At 43.6% G+C, this 25,086-nt stretch overlaps 1 protein-coding gene across 2 annotated transcripts in view; it reads right to left on the bottom strand.

Moving 5' to 3' along the window:
* Positions 1 to 25,086, bottom strand: part of LOC136877242 (facilitated trehalose transporter Tret1) — a 137,446-nt gene that overhangs the window by 45,950 nt on the left and 66,410 nt on the right. For both annotated transcript variants that reach the window (XM_067151101.2, XM_067151102.2), the window contains exon 2: positions 5,742 to 5,865. In XM_067151101.2, the coding sequence (XP_067007202.2) occupies positions 5,742 to 5,865 (124 nt within the window). The remainder of the gene's footprint in view (positions 1 to 5,741; positions 5,866 to 25,086) is intronic.

Raw genomic sequence — 25,086 nt, 5'->3', positions numbered from 1 at the left:
AATACCCTGGTGTGTGTTCTTTCAAAAAATGCTTTTGTTTTTAAATGCCGCCATTTTAAAACCCACAGCGCCTCATTTAAATAGCGCTGCTCTAGCATTTAAGTGTCCCATGCTCTATTGGACACGCCCTTCCAGTTGCTGCTTTCTCTTTCTTACGTCTCTCCCATTTGGATTTCAAATGTAATCTAAGCATTGAGTAGCAGATGTGGTACTCTGTATGATGTAGTTTTAAAAATAATGCCAACATATCAGAGACTTGCATCAGATGCACTGCTACAAGGGTGTACAAAAGGGTAGACACAAAATCCAAATGAGACCCTTCACAGTGTTCTTTCGAATAAATGTCCAAATCTCCAAAAAGAAGTATTTGTTACTAGGAATAAACTTCAGCTTGGTATTGAGTGTGCTGTAAGTGAATTCAATAAGGGGTGTTTTAGAACACTTGAAGTCCTTCAGTCCATCAGAGGGAAGCCAGTACCAACTTCTGCTGTGGACATCAGTCACCAGCGAGACCAAAGGCGCTTACAGCAAAGCAGGAAAAGGAGCTCAGGTGAAAGCAAAGAGCTAAGGAGAAAGAATAAGGTGATGAAAATATCACTGGAGGAGAGAAGAATGAAGTCTGAAGGGCATACTTATTGTGCTGGACATTTCTAAAGTGAGTGAAGTTGCATAGATTTTTATTTTGCATTTTATGGTTTAGCAAAATCTTCATGATTTCTTTCAAAAATAATCCCTTATTATGCAATTTTTGTCTGATATAGGTGAAATTTTACACAGTAGTAGCTAGATAGTTGGTTCATAAATGTTAGTGTGTATTTTGCTGTTTAAGGTGATTCTTTTTTATTATTTTTTTTTTTTTGTGATCTACTAAATTTTGTGTGTACACATATTTTGTTTAGAAAAATTAAACAATACATTTTTAAAAATTCCACAGGCCAATATATTTCTCAAACAACAAACTGTGATACTGATGTTTGTTGGCATAACTGTACAGCATATTTGTGCAAAATTTGGTGCCAAATGGAAAAATATTGTAGTGCAAGGGACTTTTTTAACGATTCTGGTAAAAGGAAAGTAAAAAAAATTCCTACTCAAAAAGTTGTATAGGTACAATATTGAAAGTTGGTTGCATTACTATATCTGAGGAGTTACACCTCAGAAAAAAGTATGGAAAAATTCATTGAAAAATATAGAAGTTAGAAACTTCATTATTGTGTCCCCTTAAGTTCTGTGATCCATCTAATATTATTCTTACTCTTACTCTTCCATAACGAATACGTTTCTTTTTCATTGTGCTAGTCACAGGTTCTTATAATTTTTATTTAAACACGTTCTCACTATTCTCCTTTCTAACTTACTCTATCTATTGTAACTGTGTTTGTGGGTGGGTTTCATTTTGGTTATTATTGAGAGACACTTTTTATTATATGTATTTGTGAGTGTAATTAACGAATATTTTCTTTTTCTGTAGGTGAAACTCAGGCAAGAGCTGTTGAGATGTTAAGTCTAGTCAACGCTGTGTTATGGAGCAGAGACCTGGACTCTCAAAGTTCCTCCATGAACAGGTTGAAATGTGATTACATGGGAGAATGTTCAGAATACCCTGAACGGATTTTGTAGAACTCAGCGTGAACAGGAAAATATCATAAAAGCGAGGAAAACAGCTTATTTAGGCCATGTTCTATGAGGTACAAAGTACGGGCTTCCACACCTCATATTACAAGGAAATATACAAGGCAAGAGAGGAGCTAGTTTCAAAACATCAATGACTGGGCTTGCATCAACAGCGCCGAACAACTCTTTAAGTTAGCTAAAGAAAGGGTTGCTTTCTCCAGGGTGATCGCCAACGTTTGAGGGACTGGATATGGCACTTGAAGAAGAAGAAGGATTATAAATCTATTTGGACAATACCAGGTAATTATAATAGTTAAAATATTGTTTTTACGTCCCACTGACTACAAGTAGAATAGTAGCATGTTCGAGTAATGTACAGGATGTAACAATATGGTACGGCTAAACTATCAGGACACGTAGAAGAGTGTATGTTATATGGACGTGGGCCCGGAAACGCTTTCCTGGCCTCCATGCTCTCCGGACCTAAACCAACTAGACGCTTATTTGTGGGGCGAATTTGAAAGTCCTTACGTATTAAACACAGGTACAAAGTGGAGAAAGTCTTCGTGCCCATATTGTAGAAGGCTGCGAAACCATACGCAATACTCGAGGGATACATGACAGTATTCGGTGCGACGGCGGGCTGATGCATGTGTCAGTGCTAACGGAGGGCATTTTGGACTTTTCATGTGAGAGAGAGTTTAATGTGTTATGCTGGTACGTTCTGTTCCTGTGTGTTTCCCAGGATTAATGTACGATGTAGAGTTGTGGAAAATGAGTCCTAACATGGAAATAAAGCGTTCCCGAGCCCATGTCTCTACAACATATATTCATCTTCTACGAGTGACGAATGTTGATAAACGGGGTTAAAAGTCAGGTTGTGAGTTTCACAAACTGGAAAAGTGCTCTCAGTTTTAATTACTGCATTGATGGGGTGAAAGTTCATTTTGGAGATCACTGTAAGTACTTTCGTGTTAATATAAGGAAAGATCTTCACTGGGGTGATAACATAAATGGCATTGTAAATAAACCGTACATAATAATAATAATAATAATAATAATAATAATAATAATAATATGGCCTCAGCTACGTGTGCAGACATTTGAATTTGACGCCATCTGGCTGTCTGCTCGTCAATTTCGACGTTCCGTTTTACTCTAGGCCCACTAGATGGCAGGCCGAGTAAACCGAAACTCTCTTGGGCGTCTATGGCTGAGATTTAATGAATTTTGTTGGGTAAACACCAAATGTGTCACCAGAGATCCTTTACATGCCGACACCGTACGACATGGAGTGTCGAATGGACTTTTATCCGCCCTTCAAAAATCCGACTACCTCTGCGGGCTTGAACCCGCTATCTTGTGATCCGGAGGCCGACACTCTACCACTGATCCACAGAGGAAGCTTAAACCGTACATATCTCTGCACATGGTTATGACGGTAGTTAGGGGTTGTAGTAAGGATATAAAAAAGAAGGCATGTCAGTCTCTGATAATACCCCAACTAGAATATGGTCCCAGTGTATGGAACCCTCATCAGGATTACTTGATTCAAGAACTGGAAATAATCCAAAGAAAAGCAGCTCGATTTGTTCTGGGCAATTTCCGACAAAAGAGTAGCGTTACAAAAATTTTGCAAAGTTTGGGCTGGGAAGACTTGGGAGAAGGGAGACGAGCTGTTCGACTGAGTGGTATGTTCCGAGCTGACAGCGGAGAGATGGCGTGGATTGACATTAGTAGACGAATAAGTTTGAGTGGCGTCTTTAAAAGTAGGAAAGATCACAATATGAAGATTAAGTTAAAATGCAAGAGGACAAATTGGGGTAAATATTCCTTTATAGGAAGGAGAGTTATGGATTGGAACAATTACCAAGGGAGATGTTCAATAATGTTCCAATTTCTTTGAAATCATTGAAGAAAAGGCTAGGAAAACAACAGATAGGAAATCTGCCACCTGGGCGAGTGCCCTAAATGCACATCAGTAGTGACTGACTGATTGAATGTGTCCTGAAGTTAGGCCTGCATTATTGTTACACGCGGTATAGGAAAATGGGAAATGAAAAACCACGGCCTCAATAGTGCCGGCCTCTCATCACTTGGTTCCGTGATTCAAATCCCGATCACTCCATTGTGCTGGACAAAGCAGATGTGGGGCAGGTTTTTCTCCGGACACTCCGGTTTACCCTGTCTTCATCCATTCCGGCAACACTCTCTAATACCATTTCATTACATTTCGGTAGCGAGTATAGTTCCTGTCCGCTAGATTGGGACTTCATTCATTACATTCTGCTAGTTGCTTTACGTCGCGCCGACACAGATAGGTCTTACGGCGACGATGGGAGAAGAAAGGCCTAGGAATGAGAAAGAAGCGGCCGTGGCCTTAATTAAGGTACAGCCCCAGCACTTGCCTGGTGTGAAAATGGGAAACCACGGAAAACCATCTTCAGGGCTGCCGACAGTGGGGTTCGAACCTACTATCTCCCGAATACTGGATACTGGCCGCACTTAAGCGACTTCAGCTATCGAGCTCGGTTTCATTACATTCTTGACCCGGTTTAAACTGGGAACAGGCTGAAGATTTTCACCATGTATAGGAATCTTCAAATTCTGAACAATCATATTTATGAAACAAGACAGATGGTAATGTGTATAATTCCATGTATTTTAGGTGTAAACATTAAAAAAAGGAAATATGTATTTTTCCAACAGTTATAAAAATGAAGATGAAGGCGCATTCATATAACTACACAAGCAATGGGAAAGAGACACACGCAGCGCGAGAACGCATTAGCATTTGGAGGGGAATGGGAACGGATGGAGTGTGTGTGGGGGGTGCAGTTTCGACCCACCCACTTTGCACACTTGCACTGTGCACTTCATGCGTGCAAGAATCCTGTGCAATTCTGCTGTAGAGTGATATTTTTTTTTCCAGTGTCGACTCTACTTCTACTAAAATGTTTTGATTGCTGAAGAGGGAGGCGGGCCTCTTAGACGGTGACGCCGTCTCTAGGCAGGGAGATTTGTTACGGTGAAGGAGATGCTCGGAGAAGGTGAGAGTGTTGGTGGCCGTGGTCTATACCAGGAACTGTCCCGGCATTCGCCTTAGTGCAGGAGAATGGAGAACCACGGACAACCATTCTCGGAACAGCCGACGGTTGGGACCAACCGTGAGGTCCAGCTCTGTCACGTCTCCCGTATGCAGAGGCGAAGAGCCACCGTATAGCCGTGGCCACCCCTCTCTACTCGGTTGGCCGGTCAGAGTGCAGAGCTGTTCGACCACGGACCAGCGTCTACCGACCTGTCGATTCAGCTAAACGTAACTTAAAAGCTGTTCAATCTGTCGAACACACAAGTGAAATAAAAATACCCACTATTTTTGTTCCTTGTTTAATAATACATATTTGTACAGGTATGCTATAGTGTAATGTTTATATTCTACTTGTGTATTCGACAAACTGAAAAGCTATTAAGTTACAATTAGGTATGAAGCGGAGAACGTCCGCGCCTGTGTTGACATCTGGGTATTCAAGTCCTCTATCTATACTAGACTTAACTAAAGTTGGCGTCTGACAGGTAAGGTTGGAGGGAGGAACACTGCACGTGCCATTTCACGATGTTGCCACATTCCAGCATTCCTTTCTACATGCTCTTACCCCTCGCTTCCGGCTCACTTGTTCCCTCCTTCATTCTGACCGCTGTGATCTGTGGTAGACTACCTGGCCAGATGGTGTCGTCCCATTTGCGATCACTCTTATACAAACAATCAGGTTCTTATCAGTGACAGTGAGAGGTTTGGCAACTCCCAGCAAGACGAGCTGCCCTGAAGTTTTATCTCCATGGCAACCGCAGTCGCCCCACCCTCGTTTCTATGGTAACCACACAGCCACTCTCTTTATCCCGCCTCGGCAGGCAGTAAACGGACCTCCCTCTAAGAAATGTCACACACCAACTCTTATTATTAGCAGTATAGTACATCGTAGGAAATACAGATTCTCATGTGGTATGTGTACGTGGCTTAGAAATGTCGACACACTTTTATTCTAAAGTAGAACATCAGCAACGATGAAGACTCATTATTAAACAAGTATCGCCACTATCTTTTACAGTGAAGAAAATGAATGCATTACCTGCTGTGGCCACGAAGTACTGTCTCAGCTGACTTCCTGGCGCTGGTGTGTCATCCTCGTCGGGACGGGGTAGAATAGCGGCGGTGGTTGCAGCGTCATCTAAGGCCGCCTGGCTCAGCGGAGCCTGAAAATATAGACGTGATCTATTAACTCACTCACTGAAACAATGTGCACGAAGATAATATTTTTTTTTTTTTTTTTTTGCTATTTTGCTTTACGTCGCACCGACACAGATATGTCTTATGGCGACGATGGGATAGGAATGGCCTAGGAATTGGAAGAAAGCGGCCGTGGCCTTAATTAAGGTACAGCCCCGGCATTTGCCTTGTGTGAAAATGGGAAACCACGGAAAACCATCTTCAGGGCTGCCGACAGTGGGGCTCGAACCCACTATCTCCCGATTACTGGATACTGGCCGCACTTAAGCGACTGCAGCTATCGAGCTCGGTAAGATAAGAAATAAAATCCAAACCAAACCCCATGGCACTACAGCCCTTGAAGGGCCGTGGCCTACCAAGTGACCGCTGCTCAGCCCGAAGGCCTGAAGAATACGAGGTGTCGTGTGGTCAGCACGACCAATCCTCTTGGCCGTTATTCTTGGCTTTCTAGACCGGGGCCGCTGTCTCACCGTCAGATAGCTCCTCAATTCTAATCATGTAGGCTGAGTGGACCTTGAACCAGCCCTCAGGTCCAGGTAAAAATCCCTTACCTGGCCGGGAATCGAACCCGGGGCCTCCGGGTAAGAGGCAGGCACGCTACCCCTACACCACGGGAAGAAATAAAATAAGGGTTAAAAATACCTTATTGGGGAGAAAATCTCGTTGTTGCGACTCAAAATACCGTTATGTGACAATGTTCAGGGGAGAATTACTGACCCGCAGCACATGAATCACTTAAAGAACAAAAATTCGTTGATATAGGTCATGCAATACAGAACGTTTCTGGTCAGAGTTATAAGCTGAAATATTATCACATAGCGATTTTTCTAGGTTCAGCAACGATATGTAGTCTATGTTAGGTAAGTACAAGATAGGGTTTATCGATCGTGAAGTTTTGCCGCGGTGTGGCAGTAGGCCTATCAGTTGGATTAACATATTTGGCTACATAAAACAATTATTTACGAAGTTACAGTATTCCCCTTTGAAAATTGACGCAGACATATATGAAACCTCATGCTAATCTTAAATTTCTGGCAGTACCGGGAATCGAACCCAGGAATCGAAGGACGGTAACTAATACAACAACCCGTTTACTACTGATGTAGACATAAAAATATTCAAAACCAAAAACATCCAAGCGAAACCTTTTAAAATTTCCCGTGCCAATTTCAGTTAGTGTCGCAAGGTTAACGGTCTCTCTTGGAAAATATACCGTACTTCCTTCGCTGACATTTTTTTTCGGACAGCGCTATTACCTGCCGTTCTCGAAGGCTCGAGTTCGATTCGCGGTACTGCCGGGGTTTCAAGAATGGCAGGAGAGCTCGCATATGGTTAAAATAATATATGCAGATCACCTCCACTCGGGGTGTGCCTGGAGAGAGCTGCAACACCTCAGGTCGAGGCCACAAGTTTAATTACTATCTACATGAATGATATAGTAATAATAATAATAATAATAATAATAATAATAATCGTTCTTCTTTCTTTCTTTCTTCCTTTATCCGTTTACCCTCCAGGGTTGGATTTTCCTTCGGACTCAGCGAGGGATCCCACCTCTACCGCCTCAATGACAATGTCCTGTAAAGTGAGAGTTTGGGTCTGCTAAATACAACTGCGAAGGAGGACCAGTAACTCATCTGCTATGCTGAACAGCGGCATTGTGGGAGGATGGGAAGATTGGAAGGCATAGACAAGGAAGAGGGAAGGAGGCGGTTGTGGCCTTAAGTTAGGTACAATTTGTCTGGAGAAAAAGTAGGAAACCAAGAAAATCTACTTTGAGGATAGCTGAGGTGGGAATCGAAGCCCCCTTCCACTCACGAGGGAACGGTACGAAGTCGGACGGCGAATTTCGATTTGATTTTTACATATTCGTGAAGGTCTTTTTAAGCTGAAACAGGTAGTGGAAGTCTAATTTTTCGCTGGTCTTTTTTAAGGGGGCATTTGGGTGCTCAAAGTTGGCGGTGCGCGTCCTGAATTGTACAGTACATGCTGGCACACGTCAGCGCTCACGGCCAGCGGCTGCCCTGCCTCGCCTTCCCTCTCCACTCCTTCGGTTCTCCTCTGTCCCCCACCACATACGGCTGCCAACAGTTGTGCATATGAGACGGCGAGTCCTGTTCTATTCGGTCAAGTTCTCAACGACTGATGGCTATTCCACGTACAGGAGATCGCATTGGATTCTTTACTTTGTTCTGACCGCTTTCAACATTACTGCAGCTCTTATTAATGCCTACGGTGTTAATATTCAGGAAGCTACAGAGCTTTCTGATGAAGAGCAAATCATGTATGCACAAATAAAGACAAGGTTTGATGTAATTTTGGAGGGAAAATGCGAATTTATTCAGGAGGAAAAAGCCGTTTTCGTTGATTCAGAAGACGGAGATGGCGTTGAGGAAGGGACAACAACACCGAAAAAACGCAAACACGGAGATGAGTTTAACGAAGATAATAAATCTTGTGATGGCCGAGGAAGACCCTGTAAGTCACTGGAAGATTATGATTCCGAATCATTCTTGGACATGTATCAAAAAGTAAAGGAACGAGGTCCTATGTACGCCGAACGGAAGTATAAGATGACTCGGAGACAAATTTATGGAATCTTGAACCACGTTGAACACAATGGAGAAATTAGGAAATGTGCAATGGTTCAAGCTTATGTGAGAGAAGAGTTCACCAAGGCAAGGATGCGTTATTTATATGTCACAAAATCGGACATTGAGCGTTGGAGTGGTGAGGGTAGAGAGTTGTATTGCCCCAAACACTCTCTCCAAAGCAACTCATACTTGACAAACCTTAAAAGGCGTTTGAAAATTCGGTTCCGAAAAGTAACCAAACTAGTCAGTAAAACGTTTAAAACAGACGAAGAAGTACGACACGAAGTGGCTAAAAAGTTTCTAACATTCATTAATGAATTGCAAGAAACGAAAGAGATCCCGGATGCCAATATCTGGAATTCGGACCAGTCCCGATTTGAGTACGAAATGGCAACACAGAGAAGTTATGTTTTTCGTGGTGTGAAAGATGTTCTTGCTACGCTTGTTTGCCGAAATAGTTTTACGCACTCCCACACAGTGGAATATCACATTTCTAAAGCTGGAGAAGTGGGACAGTTATTCTTGATCGTTTTCCAAGAAATTAATGGAAAGTTTGGACCTAGAGTACAAGAAAGTATCAAAGCCTATAAGGATGCCTTTAAATTTGTCGTAATTGTTTGTTCATTTTCCGGGAAAATGGGGAAAGGGCATGTACGTGACTGGTGTCAAAACGTTTCCCATCCGCAGTTACAGGAAAGACGGAAGAAATCTTCTTCTCATAGATTCATTCAGTGGCCAGGGCAAAAATGCACAACTTGAATCCCTGACGAACAAACATGTACACATTGAATACAGACCGAAAGGAACTACGTATCTTTGCCAGCCGTGTGACCTTGGACTCTTCCGACAACTAAAATGTTTCGTCCGTCAAATGGAAAACATTTGCCGGGTAAGGAATTTACACGGCCAGTCAAAATTAAAACCCCAAAACAGACTTTTCATTATAACTAATAAAATACTAGCACATAACCAATTACAAGCTGATTGTTTTGTACCGATGCTGAAAAATGGGTGGAAAGCGGGTGGTTATTCCATTAATGACAATATACCACAACTCCATACTGTTTCGCAAGCGAATTTTCATGATTTGACTGATAAAAAGTGTTCTGGAAATGATTGTACCAATTTTTGGTTTATAAGGTACGCACGTTGTTGTCTTGTGTTTTGTTATTCACATTTTCTGTTAGATTTAAACTATCATGCCATGTACAATGAACCAATGCCAGGCTGTGTTAGAATAAAGCCATTTCTTGAACACTTCGAATGTCATGATGATGCAGATGATATTTTATTATGTATTATTTGTATGTTAAGTAGTGGTTTGTAAACTATTTTTATTATTTATTTAATCCATAATGAATTCATCTTTGTAAATAAAATGTCCCAACTAACGTCAGTCTTCACCCGCAATCCCGTGTACACAACTGTAGGCAGCCGTATGTGGTGGGGGACAGAGGAGTACCGAAGGAGTGGAGAGGTAAGGCGAGGCAAGACAGCCGCTGGCTGTGAGCGCTGACGTGTGCCGGCATGTACTGTACAATTCACTGCGCGCACCGCCAACTTTGAGCTCCCAAATGGCGCCTTAAAATGGACCAGCGAAAAATTAGACTTCCACTACCTGTTTCAGCTTTAAAAGACCTTCACGAATATGTAAAAATCAAATCGAAATTCGCCGTCCGACTTCGTACCGTTCCCTCGTCAGAAATATTACAGACATGTAGGTTTGATCACTTTATCTTTCGCCAGTCAGAAATTCCTCCGGGTCGTTAGAAAACACTCGTAATGAACATATCTGAATGATATGCTTAATACTATGGTTTTCAGTCCCACACGGTTTGTCCGTATTCAGGAGGATGGTTTAGATCTTTCGATGTTCTTCAAACCCCGGCAGCCTGGTTGAGTTACAAGGCAACGTGGCTTGATCAGGAGTAGCATTAGACTAGGGCCATACTTGCGTGATTTCACGCTGCGTTACTGCGTGAACTCTCGCGCCAAAAATGCACAACACTAATTTGGACGGGACCGGCCACACACAACGTGATTTCCCGCTGCGGGACACCAGACAAGGCGCGTCTTCAAGGTCGCCCGCTCGAGAATGCGCCGAGGTCCATTTTGTTTGAGTGTTCTCCTGTTCAGTGGCTCGCCGCACTTGCGGAATAAAGACGTTGCGGTACTGTGCTCTTGTGTAAATATTGCGCGTGGTCAATCTGTGTTCGTTTAGTACTTTCCATTTGCAAAATGGAATTGGACAGTCAATTAATAATTTTGGAGGTACGAAAATTCACGCGCCTCTACGATACAAAGGACCAAGAATTGAAAAACTAAGGCAGCCATCGTCAATCGAGTGCGAAATGCCTTCGGAGCCAGTTTGCTCCCCGCTCCCGAGGAACAAGAGCAGCTTAGCGAGCAAGTAGGGGAAGAAGTGGGGCAAGTGCATGACGTAGTATGTACTGAAGGCCAATGGCGAAAGTACAGTACGGCCACGGTATGCAACCCGCCTGACTGATGCTCTCTTGTCACGTGACAAACACCCTTCCCAAGCGGAGCAAGTAACACCGGCTCCGTAGAGCGACTACGTGATGACGCCTGAATTAAGGGATGAAGAGAGATCCATGATTATCGGCAACGAGCGCTGTGTTTGGGGAAGACGTTGTGTTTATTTTCCTGAAAGCATTTTTTCAACAAACAGAAAATCATTTTAGATGAGTTCACAGACATTCTATAAAACCAAAAACTTTCTCTTGGTTGTCTTTTAGTTTATTGTGTAGGAGCACAAATTGTTCACTTGATAACCTGTCACTTATTATAGCGTGGATCTAATATTTCCTTTGATGACGACGACGAACAACCAACGCAGCACATAACGCAACGACGGTATAATTATTTAATGGAATTCCTTCCATATGCAGAGCTACTTTACAATATGCAACACACTAATAAAATCACGCCGTGCAATTACACGTGTGGCCATGGGTCCTGCCGTCCAGCTGCGTGAAAACACGCAGTAACGCAGCTTTAAATCACGCAAGTGTGGCCCAAGCCTTCCCCTGCCACATTTTTTAACATTCGAGTGTTACACTGACTCCATTACTACTCAGAGTCTGAACGGTTCGTAGTAGAGGGCAGTGAGATCGAAACCTTTTCGGTAGGTATCTCAACGGCTTGCTAGAAGTCACCGTCTTGGAAGGATGTGCCAATCCAACTGATGAACGCGCTGTCATACTGCAACGAAACGCTGGTAATTTCACGAAAGAGAAGACCTAAAGAGGTTGAATACTTTAAAAACGTTCATGTTACTGAAACTCTTCTGAACTCGTTAATACGAACTCGAAAACAATGAATGTCGATCAACTGAGTGATTTTTGTTTAAACGTCCTGAATTCCCTTAACTTTCAGTGTTGGAAAACGTGTCCATTACAATCTTCTTAAGCGTGTCCCATACAAAGCTAATGGTTGGAACTGTTTTGTTTCTCATTATGTAATGCCTGCCCCACTGTATTATCTTATCATGTTAATCACTATTGAGTGACAGATGTACTTTCAGAGCCATTACTAGCACGGTTGTTCCTTTCGGAGCATTGCACGAGACTATGATGGATGACCAGATCATTGAATACATTCTTTCCAAGAAATGAGGAGCTGAAAATTAGAAAGTTCCACAGATACCTGAGGATTATTTCGTGAGCTCCGTGGGTCCAACATTTAGCTAGTGATGTGATCTTGCGTGCAAGCTGGTAAAAAACTTTCTTCAGATTACAGTAGACAAGCGTAGGAATACTGGATCCATACTAGTTCACTTTGGGTTTTGACCGAGTTGTAAAGGATGAATATTTTTCCCGAAGCCAAGTGAATGTCCTACCCCGGGTCGTACTGGAATCGAGCCTCGGCCATCCATGTGTCAGTCCAGCAGCTACTCAACTGTACCAATCATACCCTAGCCCCCACACTCCCATACCCCAACTCCACTTTTCGGTTGTATGCAAGCAAGTAAAACATTATAATTCAGGTACAGGACTATGAAACCATCGCCTTGAACTCTTCATGGATAAATGTAGTTAGCGACGTTTTCAGTGGTGGTGATGTTTTTTTAAGAAACTACAGCTGGGCAACTATACTTTTCTAACACTAATACGACGAAAATTGGAAGAAGTTCGAAGAATTATGGCACGGTTAAAAGAAAGAGGGGACGAGTCTGACACGAGCAAGCGGAAGAAAAGGCAGCGTTAGCTCCTACGAAGCCTTTCTTCCTCCACTCGCAATGCACGACTCCACTACCGAAGCCAGCTCATATGCACAGTTTCATTCACCAGGGTTAATTCACAGTTTATCCTTTATCTCTTCTTTGCGAGAGCTCTTCTGCCAATATTCCCATCTGAACCAGCAATCATTTCTGCTACAGTCATATCAAAATAACACAAGTTCCATAGACCTAGTAATTGAAAAGAGAAGTAAATGACGCGTGTGAATTCTAAACAAAACAAGCAAAATCTCGAGAGGATTCATGCAGAAACAAATATATCCACCGGATAATAAAAGAATACCGGTAGTTTCAAGTGCAGTTGTATAATAGACAACAAGACCAGAAATTGCATATGTTTACGATAACTTTAGGTGGCAAAATGAAATATATCCCTGCTTGTTTGCTTTTTTTATTTCTAGGCTTCATGCCAAAACATGCCCGCAATGGTAATTCAAGCAAAGAACAAGTTCGTATATCCAATCAAAGATCCAATCAAAGAATCATGATATCGTGACAAGTGGCGAAATGTGGATTTGGAACATTGTAATTTAACAGCACCTGTATTTTTTTTTACAAAGGAATATTAAGTCGTCGTTATTTAAAAACTTGAATATTTAGTTTTAAGTGTAATATAAGGGGAAGGGGGAAATACTTTTGGAAATACTTTTGTAAAAGATATTTCCAGTGGGGATAACGTGGTTCAAATCCCGGTCACTCTATGTGAGATTTGCGCTGGACAAAGCGGAGGCAGGACATGTTTTTCTCTGGTACTCCGGTTTTCCCTGTCCTATTTCATTCCAGCAACACTCTCCATTAACATTTCGTCTCATATATCAGTCATTTATCATTGCCCCAGAGCAGTGCGACAGGCATCGGCAGCCGGTACATTTCCTATCCTCGCTGCTAGATGGGGGATTCATTTATTCCATTCCAGATCCGGTCAGATGACTGGAAACAGGTTGTGGATTTTCATTTTCATTTCCAGTGGCAGCTGCAAAAGGAGTGAGATACAAACAAAAAGACGGAACAAGCAAAATTAGCCTATAGGAATTCGTAGCCTAATTATAGCATCAAGAATGTGAAGAGGATCATTCTTCAGGAAATAATGAAAATAATTCCACAGCTGTTCTTATTGTCCCCGAGTAGGATGATAAAACTAATTGAGAAACACCTGACCGAGCGAGTTGGCCGTGCGGTTAACGGCGCGCAACTGTGAACTTGTATGCGGGAGATAGTGGGTTGGAACCCCATTGCCAGCAGCCCTGAATATGCTTTTCTGTGGTTTTCCATTTTCACACCAGGAAAATGCTCGGCTGTATCTTAATTAAGGTCACGGTCAATACGTTCCCATTCCAAGCCCTTTCAATCCATCAGTCAGTCACTACTGATCTGCATTTAGGGCAGTCGCCCAGGTGCCAGATTCCCTACCTGAATTTTCCTAGCCTTTTCTTAAATGATTGCATAGAATTTGGAAATTTATTGAACATTTCCCTTGGAAAGTTATTCCAATCCCTAACTCCCCTTCCTATAAACGAATATTTGCCCAAATTTGTCCTCTTGAATTCCAGCTTTATCTTCATATTTTGATCTTTTCTACTTTTAAAGACACCGCTCAAACTTATTCGTGTACTGATGTCATTCCACGCCATCTCTCCACTGACAGCTCGGAACATACCACTTAGTCGAGCAGCTTGTTTTCTTTCTCCCAAGTCTTCCCAGCGCAAACTTTGCAACATTTTTGTAACGCTACTCTTTTGTCGGAAATCACCCAGAACAAATCGAACTACTTTTTGGATTTTTTCCATTTCTTCAATCAAGTAATCCTGGTGAGGTTCCCATACACTGGAACCATACTCTAGTTGGGGTCTTACCACATATTTTCATGGCCTCTCCTTTACGTCTTTGCTACAACCCCTAAATACCCTCATAACCATGTGCAGAGATCTGTACCCTTTATGTACAATCATATTTATGTGGTTACCCCAATGAAGATCTTTCCTTATATTAACACCTAGGTACTTACAATGGTCCCCAAAATGAACTTTCATTCCATCACTGCAGTAATTAAACAGAAAGGACTTTTCCTATTTGTGAAACTCACAACCTGACTTTTAACCCCGTTTATCATCATTCCGTTGCCTTCTGTCCATCTCACAACATTATCGATGTCATTTTGCAGTTTCCCACAGTATTTTAACTTATCTATTACTCTGTACAGAATAACATCATCTGCAAAACGCCTTATCTCTGATTCCACTTCTTTACTCATATCATTGGTATTATATAAGAAAACATAAAGGTCCAATAATATTGCCTTGAGGAATTCCCCTCTTATGTATTGCAGGATCAGATAAATCTGCGCGTACTCTAATTCTCTGAGTTCTATTTTCTAGAAATATAGCCACCAATCATTCACTCTTTTGTCTACTTCAATTGCACTCATTTTTACCAGTAGTTTTTCATGATATTCCCTATCAGATACCTTAGGTAAGTCAATCGCGATACGGTTCAGTTGACCTCCTGAATCCAGAATATCTGTTATATCTTGCTGGAATCCTACAAGTTGCGTTTCTGGGGAATAACCTTCTCTAAACCCGAACTGCCTTCTATCGAACCATTAATTTCGCAAACATGTTTAATATAATCAGAAAGAATGCTTTCCCAAAGCTTACATGCAATGCATGTCAAACTGACTAGCCTGTAATTTTCAGCTTTAGATCTATCACCCTTTCCTTTATACACAGGGGCTACTATAGCAACTCTCCATTCATTTGGTATAGCTCCTTCATGCAAACAATAATCAAATAAGTATTTCAGATATAGTACTATATCCCAACCCATTGTCTTTCCCCGAAACCTTATTAGTTCCAATTTCCTACCCCATCGTCGCCATAAGACCTAACTGTGTCGGTGCGACGTAAAGCAAATTGTAAAGAAGAAGAAGAGGAGGACGAAGAAGAAGAGGAGGAGGAATAAGAAGGAGAAGAAGAAAAGAAGAAGTATCTGCTTTGACACTTTCGAAAAGTGGTGTTTCAACACCATACAGTTCAGTCTTCAGAGGAATGTATTAAGTGTAAAACAAACTGCTGAAGGAGGTCTCCTGACTGAACTTCTCCCGGTCTGATATGGCACAAGTATGTAATTGATGGATCGATTTCTGAATCTGCAATTCAGTGCATCCAAGAACACAAATATAACTGTCTATGCTTAGAATATAATGTTTGTTTTGATGTCTTAACATCTGACGTACTCCACACATAATGTTCTTTGAGAAATTTTCTTCTTGTTCAGTGGTGCTGGTGGTTTAACTTCGCACTGACACATCGTGGGATTTTGGCGACGTAAGGATGGAAAAGGGTCTTATTTAAGGAATAGCCCCAGTATTTGCCTGGTGTGAAAATGGGAAACCACGAAAAACCATCTTCAGGGCTGTTGATGGTGGGATTCGAACCCACTATCGCCCGAAAGCAAGCTCACAGCTATGCGACCCTAACCGTTCGGCCTTCTTATATTAGGTACAGACTTTCCACCTGCAGTCTTTGTTTGACAAAGAACTTTCTCTTCTTTTCCCTTTCTTGAGTGTTTTCTCTAAGAATCACTCTGGCCGGCAGCTGTGGTTTATAACGCTTCTTTATGCCATAAAGTTTGGATAATTGAAATTAATTGTATTTGTACTATTCTAAACTCCGTGGACAGCAACCCTGAAGGGCTACAGCCTACCAAGTGACCACAAGGCCTGCACATTGCGAGGTGTCATGTGGTCAGCACAACGAATCCTCCCGCCGTTATACTTGGCTTTCTATACCGGGACCACCATCTCATCATCAGATAGCTCCTCAATTGTAATCACGTAGGCGGACTGGACCTCGAACCAGCCCTCAGATTCAGATAAAAATTCCTGACCTGACCGGGAATCGAACCAGGGGCACCCGCGTAAGAGGCATGTATTCTACACCCCGGAGCCGGCAGTAGGAAAGTCATCCCGTACAGGCCATGAAGGCCCCTGGAGGGGTGGATGATAAAGGCTTCCACTAGCCGTAACCCCGTCACTTGATGGAGTGGAGTGGCTAGCTACAGTATATGCCCGGCCGCCTTTGCCCCTAGAAATTAACCTGGTACTCATTTTTTGAATAGCCTGAGTTAACCTCAGGACCAAATGCGCCTCCGGAAGTGGAAATCTCGTTTCTTAAATTTGTCGACTTCGTGACGGGGAATCGAACCAACATCATTCCGGGTGAACCGAGCACGCCTTTATCGACTCGGCCAGTTTGTTCTATTCTTACTAATGGGATAATTGCAAAGTAAGCGAATTCCAAATAGTTTCACATAAAAGCAACCACGACCGATATTCTAAAGCAAAAAGGAACATGCCCAACAAGTAACTTCAAAAATGTATGTCATTTCAATACAGATGATTTGATTTGTAGGTATGTATAGACAAATTGCAAAAGAAATTACTAGTTCAAGGTATAATGTTGTTTTAAAAAGTGGTAAGTGATGCAAGACCGCCTGTGTGGTGTAGGGGTTAGTGTGATTAGCTGCCACCTCCGGAGGTCTAGGTTCGATTCCTGGCTCAGCCACGAAGTTTGAAAAGTGGTACGAGGGCTGGGACGGGGTTCACTCAGCCTCGGGTGGTCAAAAGAATAGAGGGGTTTCGATTCCTACCTCAGCCATCCTCGAAGAGTCGTTTTCCGTGGTTTCTCGCTTCTCCTTCAGGCAAATGCAGGGATGGTACCTAATTTAAGGCCATAGCCGCTTCCTTCTCTCTTCCTTGCCTATCCCTTCAAATCTTCCCATCCCCACCCCTGCTCAGCATAACAGGTTAGGCCGCCCGGGCGAGGGGTACTCGTCATCCTTTCCAGTTGTATCCCCGACCCAATGTCTCACGCTCCAGGACACTGGCCTTGAGGCTGTAGAGATGGAATCCCTCGCTGAATCCGAGGGAAAACGGATTAAGAAAGGAAGATAACTGTTGCAAAACATGTTTCTCGAGAAACCTGAAATTCGGATTTCATGGATATGCTTATCTATGCTTGAATGCTAACCGTATTTTACTTCTTCTTCTTCTTAGGAAGCCGTCTCCGTACGAAGGTTGGCGATCCAATTGGCTATGGTGACTGGTGAAACAACGGCTCGAAATATTTCAGTGGAAGTGCGTCCATGCCAGCGGCGCAGGTCTTTAAGCCAGGATTTTCTCCGTCTCCTCACAGATCGTCTTCCTTCAGTTTTCCCCTCGATGATGAGTGGAGAAGTTCATATCGTTCACCTTTCATAATGTACCTGAGCTTTCGTTGCTTGACGAATGTTAGAAGCCCTTGTTTTGTTATTTAACAAGTTCAGACCTTCTTCATTTGTCTTCCTTTCTACCCAGGATATTCGAAGCATTCTTCTGTACAAGTATATTTCGAAAGCTCCAATTCATCTCTCCTGCAAAGGGCTGAGCATCCAGCCTTCAAAACCCTACAGAAAGACAGGGAAAACATAGCATCGCAACATCCGAACTCGGAGGTGAAGGACGAGACCTATACTGGTGAATAGGGTTCTCATACTGTTGAACAATTTGTTTGGTTTGCCCAAACCTGAATAAGATTTAATTCTCCGTATCCCATTCCTCAGCTACTACAGTCCCAAGATATTTCAACTACAGTTAATGTCGTAAGTATTCGTATACCTGTGCTGACGAACAGTGTGCAGCATTGAGTCAGCTGCTATGCGATACTTGCTGGAGCTAGAGTAATAGGATTGATGGTCATTAAAGTATGAAGGCTTTCACGGCCGGTGTCAATATAATAAAATTCTTCAGGGCTGTTATGCCGTGGTCCACTCCTCTCGCTTCTCCCAGACGTTTCGACTACTGCTGCGGTAGTCATCTTCTGTGGCGTCGTGTAGATACGCTCTCCTGTATCCCGCTGGCGACTGCGAAAGTACTGTAAATACAGCTGCTTCCCAAACAACTTTCGCAGTCGCCAGCGGGATACAGGAGAGCGTATCTACACGATGCCACAGAAGATGACTACCGCAGCAGTAGTCGAAACGTCTGGGAGAAGCAAGAGGAGTGGACCACGGCATAACAGCCCGGAAGAATTTTATTATAAGGATTGATGGTATTACAAAAAATACATTCCTTTATTTTTATGCACCTAAGATCTGAACAAAATCTGCATACATTCTCTAGTATTAAAGACATAATATCAAGGAACACAAACAGCTATCGTGTCGTAAGTATTCGTACGGACATGAAAGCATTCTGTAAACAGGATTGTAAGCGCAGTTCCCATATGGCGAAAACTCGTCCGACAAGCAGTTGTTCAGTCCGAGGTCAACTGCAGCTGTGTTTGTATGTGCGATTGAAAAGTGGTGGCAGTATGAACCGTAAGAGAAAATAAACCAATCAAGAGGAGCACAAGCTTGTTTTCAGACTTCACAGTCAGTGTAAATCTTTACGGGAGATCTTAGTACTTCTCGAGAGATCCGGATCGACAGTGCAGTCTGTAATAGATCGGTATTGTGTTGCTAACTCTGTGCGAAACATGCCAAGAAGTGGACGTCCAGACAAACTGACTGACAGAGACAAGCGTAAGGTGGTGCTCCAAAGATAGTGGCAGAGCTATCCAATGAGAGAACACTGACTTAGCAAATGTCATGGGATAGTCACCTAATGGCGTGTGGGGCCTCCCCTGGCCCTGCGAACTGCAGTGAGACGCCGTGGAAGTGAGTCGACAAGTCCCTGGTAGTCCTCTGGACGCAGCTGATGCCAAATCGTTTGCAGAGCGGCCGCCAATGCTGATCTGTTCGTGGGTGCAGGATCCATGGCATCCAGGACATCCCAGATATGCTCTATAGGGTTCATATCGAAGTTCCTGGGTGGCCATGGAAGTCGTTGGACCTCCGCTGCATGTTCCTGGAACCATCCCCGGGCGACGTAGGAGCGATGTGGCGGCGCGTTATCATCTTGAAACACCACAGAACCGTCTGGGCGCTGGAAGGCCAAAAATGGGTGGAGATGATCTCCGAGCAGCTCAACATACCGCGTACCATTCAAAGTCTCTTCCAGAATAACTAGGCGGCCCATTCCATACCAGGAAAATGCACTCCAGACCATAACAGAGACACCAGCGCCCTGGACCACACCTTCGAAGCAGGGGGGATCCATCGCTTCATGTGGTCTGCACCATACGCGGTGCCTCCCATCGGCATGGTGCAGTTGAAATCGTGATTCGTCCGACCATATCACGTTACGCTGTTGTTACAGTGTCCATCCCTGGTGACTGGCGACAAATGCGCGGCGTTGTGCCCGATGACGTTGGGTTAACAGTGGCACCCGTGTGCGGCGCCGGCTCCTATACCCCATAGAACCCATGTTCCTACGGATTGCCCACTGGGAGACGTGTCTAGCACGGCCTGTGTTGAATTGAGCCGTGATTTGTTGCACAGTTGCCCGTCTGTCACTATTGACAATCCGTCTCAGATGTCGCCGGTCACGGTCATCGAGGGTGGCTGGACGGCCGGTCGTTCGTCTGTTGTGGACGGTGACACCCGCATTCAACCATTATTGATACACCCTGGACACGGTTGATCGTGTGAAGCCGAATTCCCACACCAGTTTCGAAATCGCACTTCCCATCCGTCGGGCACCGACCACCATACCCCGTTCGAACGGTGTCCGCTCACGACGACGATCCATGTTACACCTGTCACATGCACAGTCACAAGGTCTCCTATACAACTGCCGCTGGCAGAGGTGGCGTGTGGTGCGCAGACAACACACCTGCGCATCAGTGCTCCGCTATCCCATGACATTTGCTCAGTCAGTGTATTTCAGTATCTGCAAGCACAGTGCGTCGTGCTTTTAAACACGGAGGGTACAATGGTCGAGTTGCTCGCAAGAAGTTCTATGCTTCTGAAGCGAATCGGAAGAAACGCCTTGTTTTCGCAAAACGATACTGGAATAAAGTGATTTTCTCCGATGAAAGAAAGTTTAATTTATTTGGATCAGATGGACGACAAATGGTATGGCGGAAAAAGAATACTGAGCTAGCGCCCAAGAACCTGTGTCCCACAGTGAAACACGGAGGTGGAAATGTGCTGGTTTTGGGACGCATGGGTGCTACGGAGTAGGGACGCTTCAAGTTATACGCGGTATAATGGATCACAAAATGTATATTGCCATTTTGAAAACAAATCTGGCTGCCAGTGCCGAACAAATGAACCTCCAAAATGGCTTTTTGCTCTAAGAACACAATGATCCCAAGCATACAGCCCATAATACAAGACTGTGGCTGTTGAGTAATGTTCCAAAACAGCTTCATTCCCCTCCTCAGATCCCTGGATATTAATCCAATTGAGCATTTTGGAGATCAGGGTATGAAGAAGACTAATTACGAGCAAGGCTACCATGGTAACGATTATGCAAGGAGAATGGGCCGCTATTTCCAACGAGGTAACGACAATACTCGTCGAATCAATGTCATGGCGTCTTCAAGCTGTCATTAAAGCGAAACAAACAAGGTATTGAAAGCCTGGAGAGAGACTGCATTCAGTTCGTTCACAACAAACATAGTACGTGTACGAATACTTTCGACAAGATGGCTTTTTGTGTTTCTTGACATTATTTCTTTAATGCTACAGATTGTATACACGTTTTGTTCGAGTCTTAGATGTGTAAAAATAACGCAGTGTTGACTGTCTGGCGTTTGCCGATGACCTGACCATTATATCTAATTCAATATAAACTTCAGTGAAACAACTAAATGTTCTCAAACAACAAGCAGCAAAGGTTGGGTTACATGTATCTCTTGAAAAAACACAATTCATCACGAACATCGGTGAATCTCCTTGTACGTTGCATCTGGAACAGGGAGAGATCAGGAAAACCAACAGGTTTAAGTATTTGGTAGAATGGTTGGAATCTAATCTCACTGAAGGAACAGCTTTGTCAACTCGAGTTAACAGGCTTGACATGGCCTACCAACTGACGAAGAATACCTATAATAAAAAGTGTCTCTCTCGTAATACTATGATGAAGCACTACCGGACAGTCATCCGCCCTGAAGCCCTATATGCTTCAGAATGTTTAACACTCAACAGGAAGGGACTTATGGAAAAACTTGAAATTCGGGAAAGAAAGATAATGAGGAAGATACTGGAGCCAGTCAAGGAAGGGGACAGTTATAGAAGACGGCCTAACCAAGAGCTCTACAAGTACTGTGAAAGAATAACGAATGTAGCAAGGAAGAGACGCCTAGCATTCTATGGACACATCTATAGGATGCATCCGACCAGGTTGACCAACCGGATTCTCAGCTACTGGAAAAATAGGAAGACCAAGTCACCATGGTTGATGGAAGTGGATAAAGATCTACAGGAACTTGAAATAACAGAAAGAAACTTAAAGGATCGGACAACATTCAGGAAGATACTTAAACATAACGAGATCCAGGACAGACTACTAACGAAGAAGACTGGCGCCCTTTAGGCAAAGGAGAGGAAGGAGCAACACAGCCTGAGGATACAGCAAACATCAAAGCCCATTCCAAAATGTAATAGTTCAATGTCCTTAGCTGGCCCATACGAAACAAGAAGAAGAAGAAGAAGAAGAAGAAGAAGAAGAAGAAGAAGAAGAAGACGAAGAAGAAGAAGAAGAAGAAGAAGAAGAAGAAGAAGAAGTGTGCTGTTTTGTAACAGCATCACTATCAGTCCTATTAGTTTATCCCCAACAAGTGTGGTATAACAGCTGACTCAGTGCTATACATCGCTCGTAAAAATGAAATGGCGTATGGCTTTTAGTGCGGGGAGTGTCCGAGGACATGTTTGGCTCTCCAGGTGCAGGTCTTTCGATTAGACTCCCGTAGGCGACCTGCGCATCGTGATGAGGATGAAACGATGATGAGGACGACGCATACACCCAGCCCGCGTGGCAGAGAAATTAACCAATGATGGTTAAAATTCCCGACCCTGCCGGGAATCGAACCCGGGATCCCTGTGACCAAAGGTCAGCACGCTAACCATTTAGCCGTGGAGCCGGACATACATCGCTCGTCAACACAGGTGTACGAATACTTATGACGGTATCTGTATCAATACCCTCTGTCTGAAGGCTATTTAAATATTTCCACCAAAGTCAGCACGGTTACACCGAGATACAAACGGTTCACCATTCATTCATTAACCAGACGATGTTGAATGCTATTGGTATCAGCACTCATTAGGATGCCACTCTCCTTTCTAGACCAATGCTATTAGAATGGAAATTAAACACTCATGCTGACAACGTTCAACACTGGCGTTGAATGCGCGTTAGATGAGACAAGTGTGATGTGTTCATACAGTTTTGTTTGCATTGGTGAACGTTGTTATATGCCGATATTTTTAGCTGACTCGCTATCAAGCGAGCCAAATGCTGTCTAGTTTCTGTTCCTCTCGACCTTCACATCCTGTAAATAGTTGCACTTCAGTCAGAGCGCAACATGAAGAATGTTTGGATACACGTGTCCGAGTTTTTACAGTCAGGGAGTGATGATATAGAATCCAACGACGCGTCTTAAGACTAGAGCTAGTCATATCTGGGTAAAAAGGAAACAGGTTCGTATATTACCTGACTAATTGTTCACTCAAAGTCTGACTCATTGGCTGAACGGTCAGCGTACTGGCCTTCGGTTGAGAGGGTCCCGGGTTCGATTCCCGGCCGGGTCGGGGATTTTAACCTTAAATGGTTAATTCCAATGGCACGGGGGCTGGGTGTATGTGTTGTCTTCATCCTCATTATGGCGCGCAGGTCGCCTACGGGTATCAAATAGAAAGACCTGCACCTGGCGAGCCGAACCCGTTCTGGGATATCCCGGCTCTAAAAGTCATACGACATTTCATTTGTTCACTCAAAATATGATGATCGTGTAAGAAAAACGAAAATCCACTGTCTGTTTCCAGTCATTCCATTGGGTCAGGAATGGAATGAATAAAGCCCCCATCTAGCGGCGAGGATAGAAATTGTACCGGTTGCCGATATCTGTCGTACTCCTCGGGGGCAATGATTAATGACTGACTGAAGAAATGATATTGGAGTGTGTTGCTGGAATGAAAGATGACAGGGAAAACCGGTGTAGTTGGATAAAAACCTGTCCCTCCTCCAGCAAAAATCTCACATGGAGTGACCGAGATTTGAACCACAGAACCCAGCGGTGAGAGCCCAGTTGCACTGCCGCCTGAGCCACGGAGGATCATCATTTGTATTTTGATTTTACTTTTATTATAATGAAAAGTATGAGTAATAGAGTAAAATTTGTGACATATAAATAACATCAGAAATCGATTAAAATAATAATTTTATTGTTTTCTTTTTCGGTTTTCGGAGACGCCAAGGTGCCGGAATTTTGTCCCGCAGGAGTTATTTTACGTGCCTGAGTCTACTGACACGAGGTTGATGTATTTGAACACCTTCAAATACCACCGGACTGAGTCAGAATCGAATCTGCCAAGTTGGGGCCTACGCCTTAAACGTCTGAGCCACTCAGCCCGTCTCGATTAAAATAGTTTTAAAAACGGCGCTGTGGACAGAAAACCAGGTAACTAGTAAACCAGTGTCCGTCATCATCTTCCTCACGTTATTACCGTGTGCCAGAACTCTGCCTTCTATACACAGTAGGTACAATCACTTTAATCTATGGTCCAACATTAAGATTTGTAAACCAAAAAGGATTGTAAATGCTGTAGACCCCATCTATGACGAATGGCTTCTAAAGCTCAGCAATGGAGAACTAGACCAAAATTGCAGTGAGATTTCTCCTTTTTATTTGTTTACCCTCCAGGGTCGGTTTTTCCCTCGGACTCAGCGAGGGATCCCACCCACCTTTACCGCTTCAAGCGCAGTGTCCTGAATTATCAGACTCTGGGTCGGGGGATACAACTGGGGAGGATGATCAGTACCTCGCCGAGGCGGCCTCACTTGCTATGCTGAACAGGGGCCTTGCGGGGGGGGGGGTGGGAAGATTGGAAGGGATAGACAAGGAAGAGGGAAGGAATCGACCGTGGCCTTAAGTTAGGTACCATCCCGGCATTTGCCTGGTGGAGAAGTGGGAAACCACAGAAAACCACTTCCAGGATGGCTGAGGTGGGAATCGAACCCTCCTCTATTCAGTTGACCTCCCGAGGCTGAGTGAACCCCGTTCTAGCCCTCGTACCACTTTTTCAAATTTTGTGGCAGAGCCGGGAATCGAACCCGGGCCTCCGGGGATGGCAGCTAATCACGCTAACCGCTACACCATAGAGGCGGCTCATTTAGATTTCACAAAACCAATTTTTTTAATGAGAATACAATTTTTTCCCATAGTAACAGAAGAAATTTGAGCATTTTGAAA

This window comes from Anabrus simplex, chromosome 7 (genome assembly GCF_040414725.1).
Source record: "Anabrus simplex isolate iqAnaSimp1 chromosome 7, ASM4041472v1, whole genome shotgun sequence".
In the NCBI taxonomy this organism is placed as follows: domain Eukaryota; kingdom Metazoa; phylum Arthropoda; class Insecta; order Orthoptera; family Tettigoniidae; genus Anabrus; species Anabrus simplex.
Note: the sequence above shows the minus strand (reverse complement) of the source record. Positions and strands in the feature narration are given on the sequence as shown.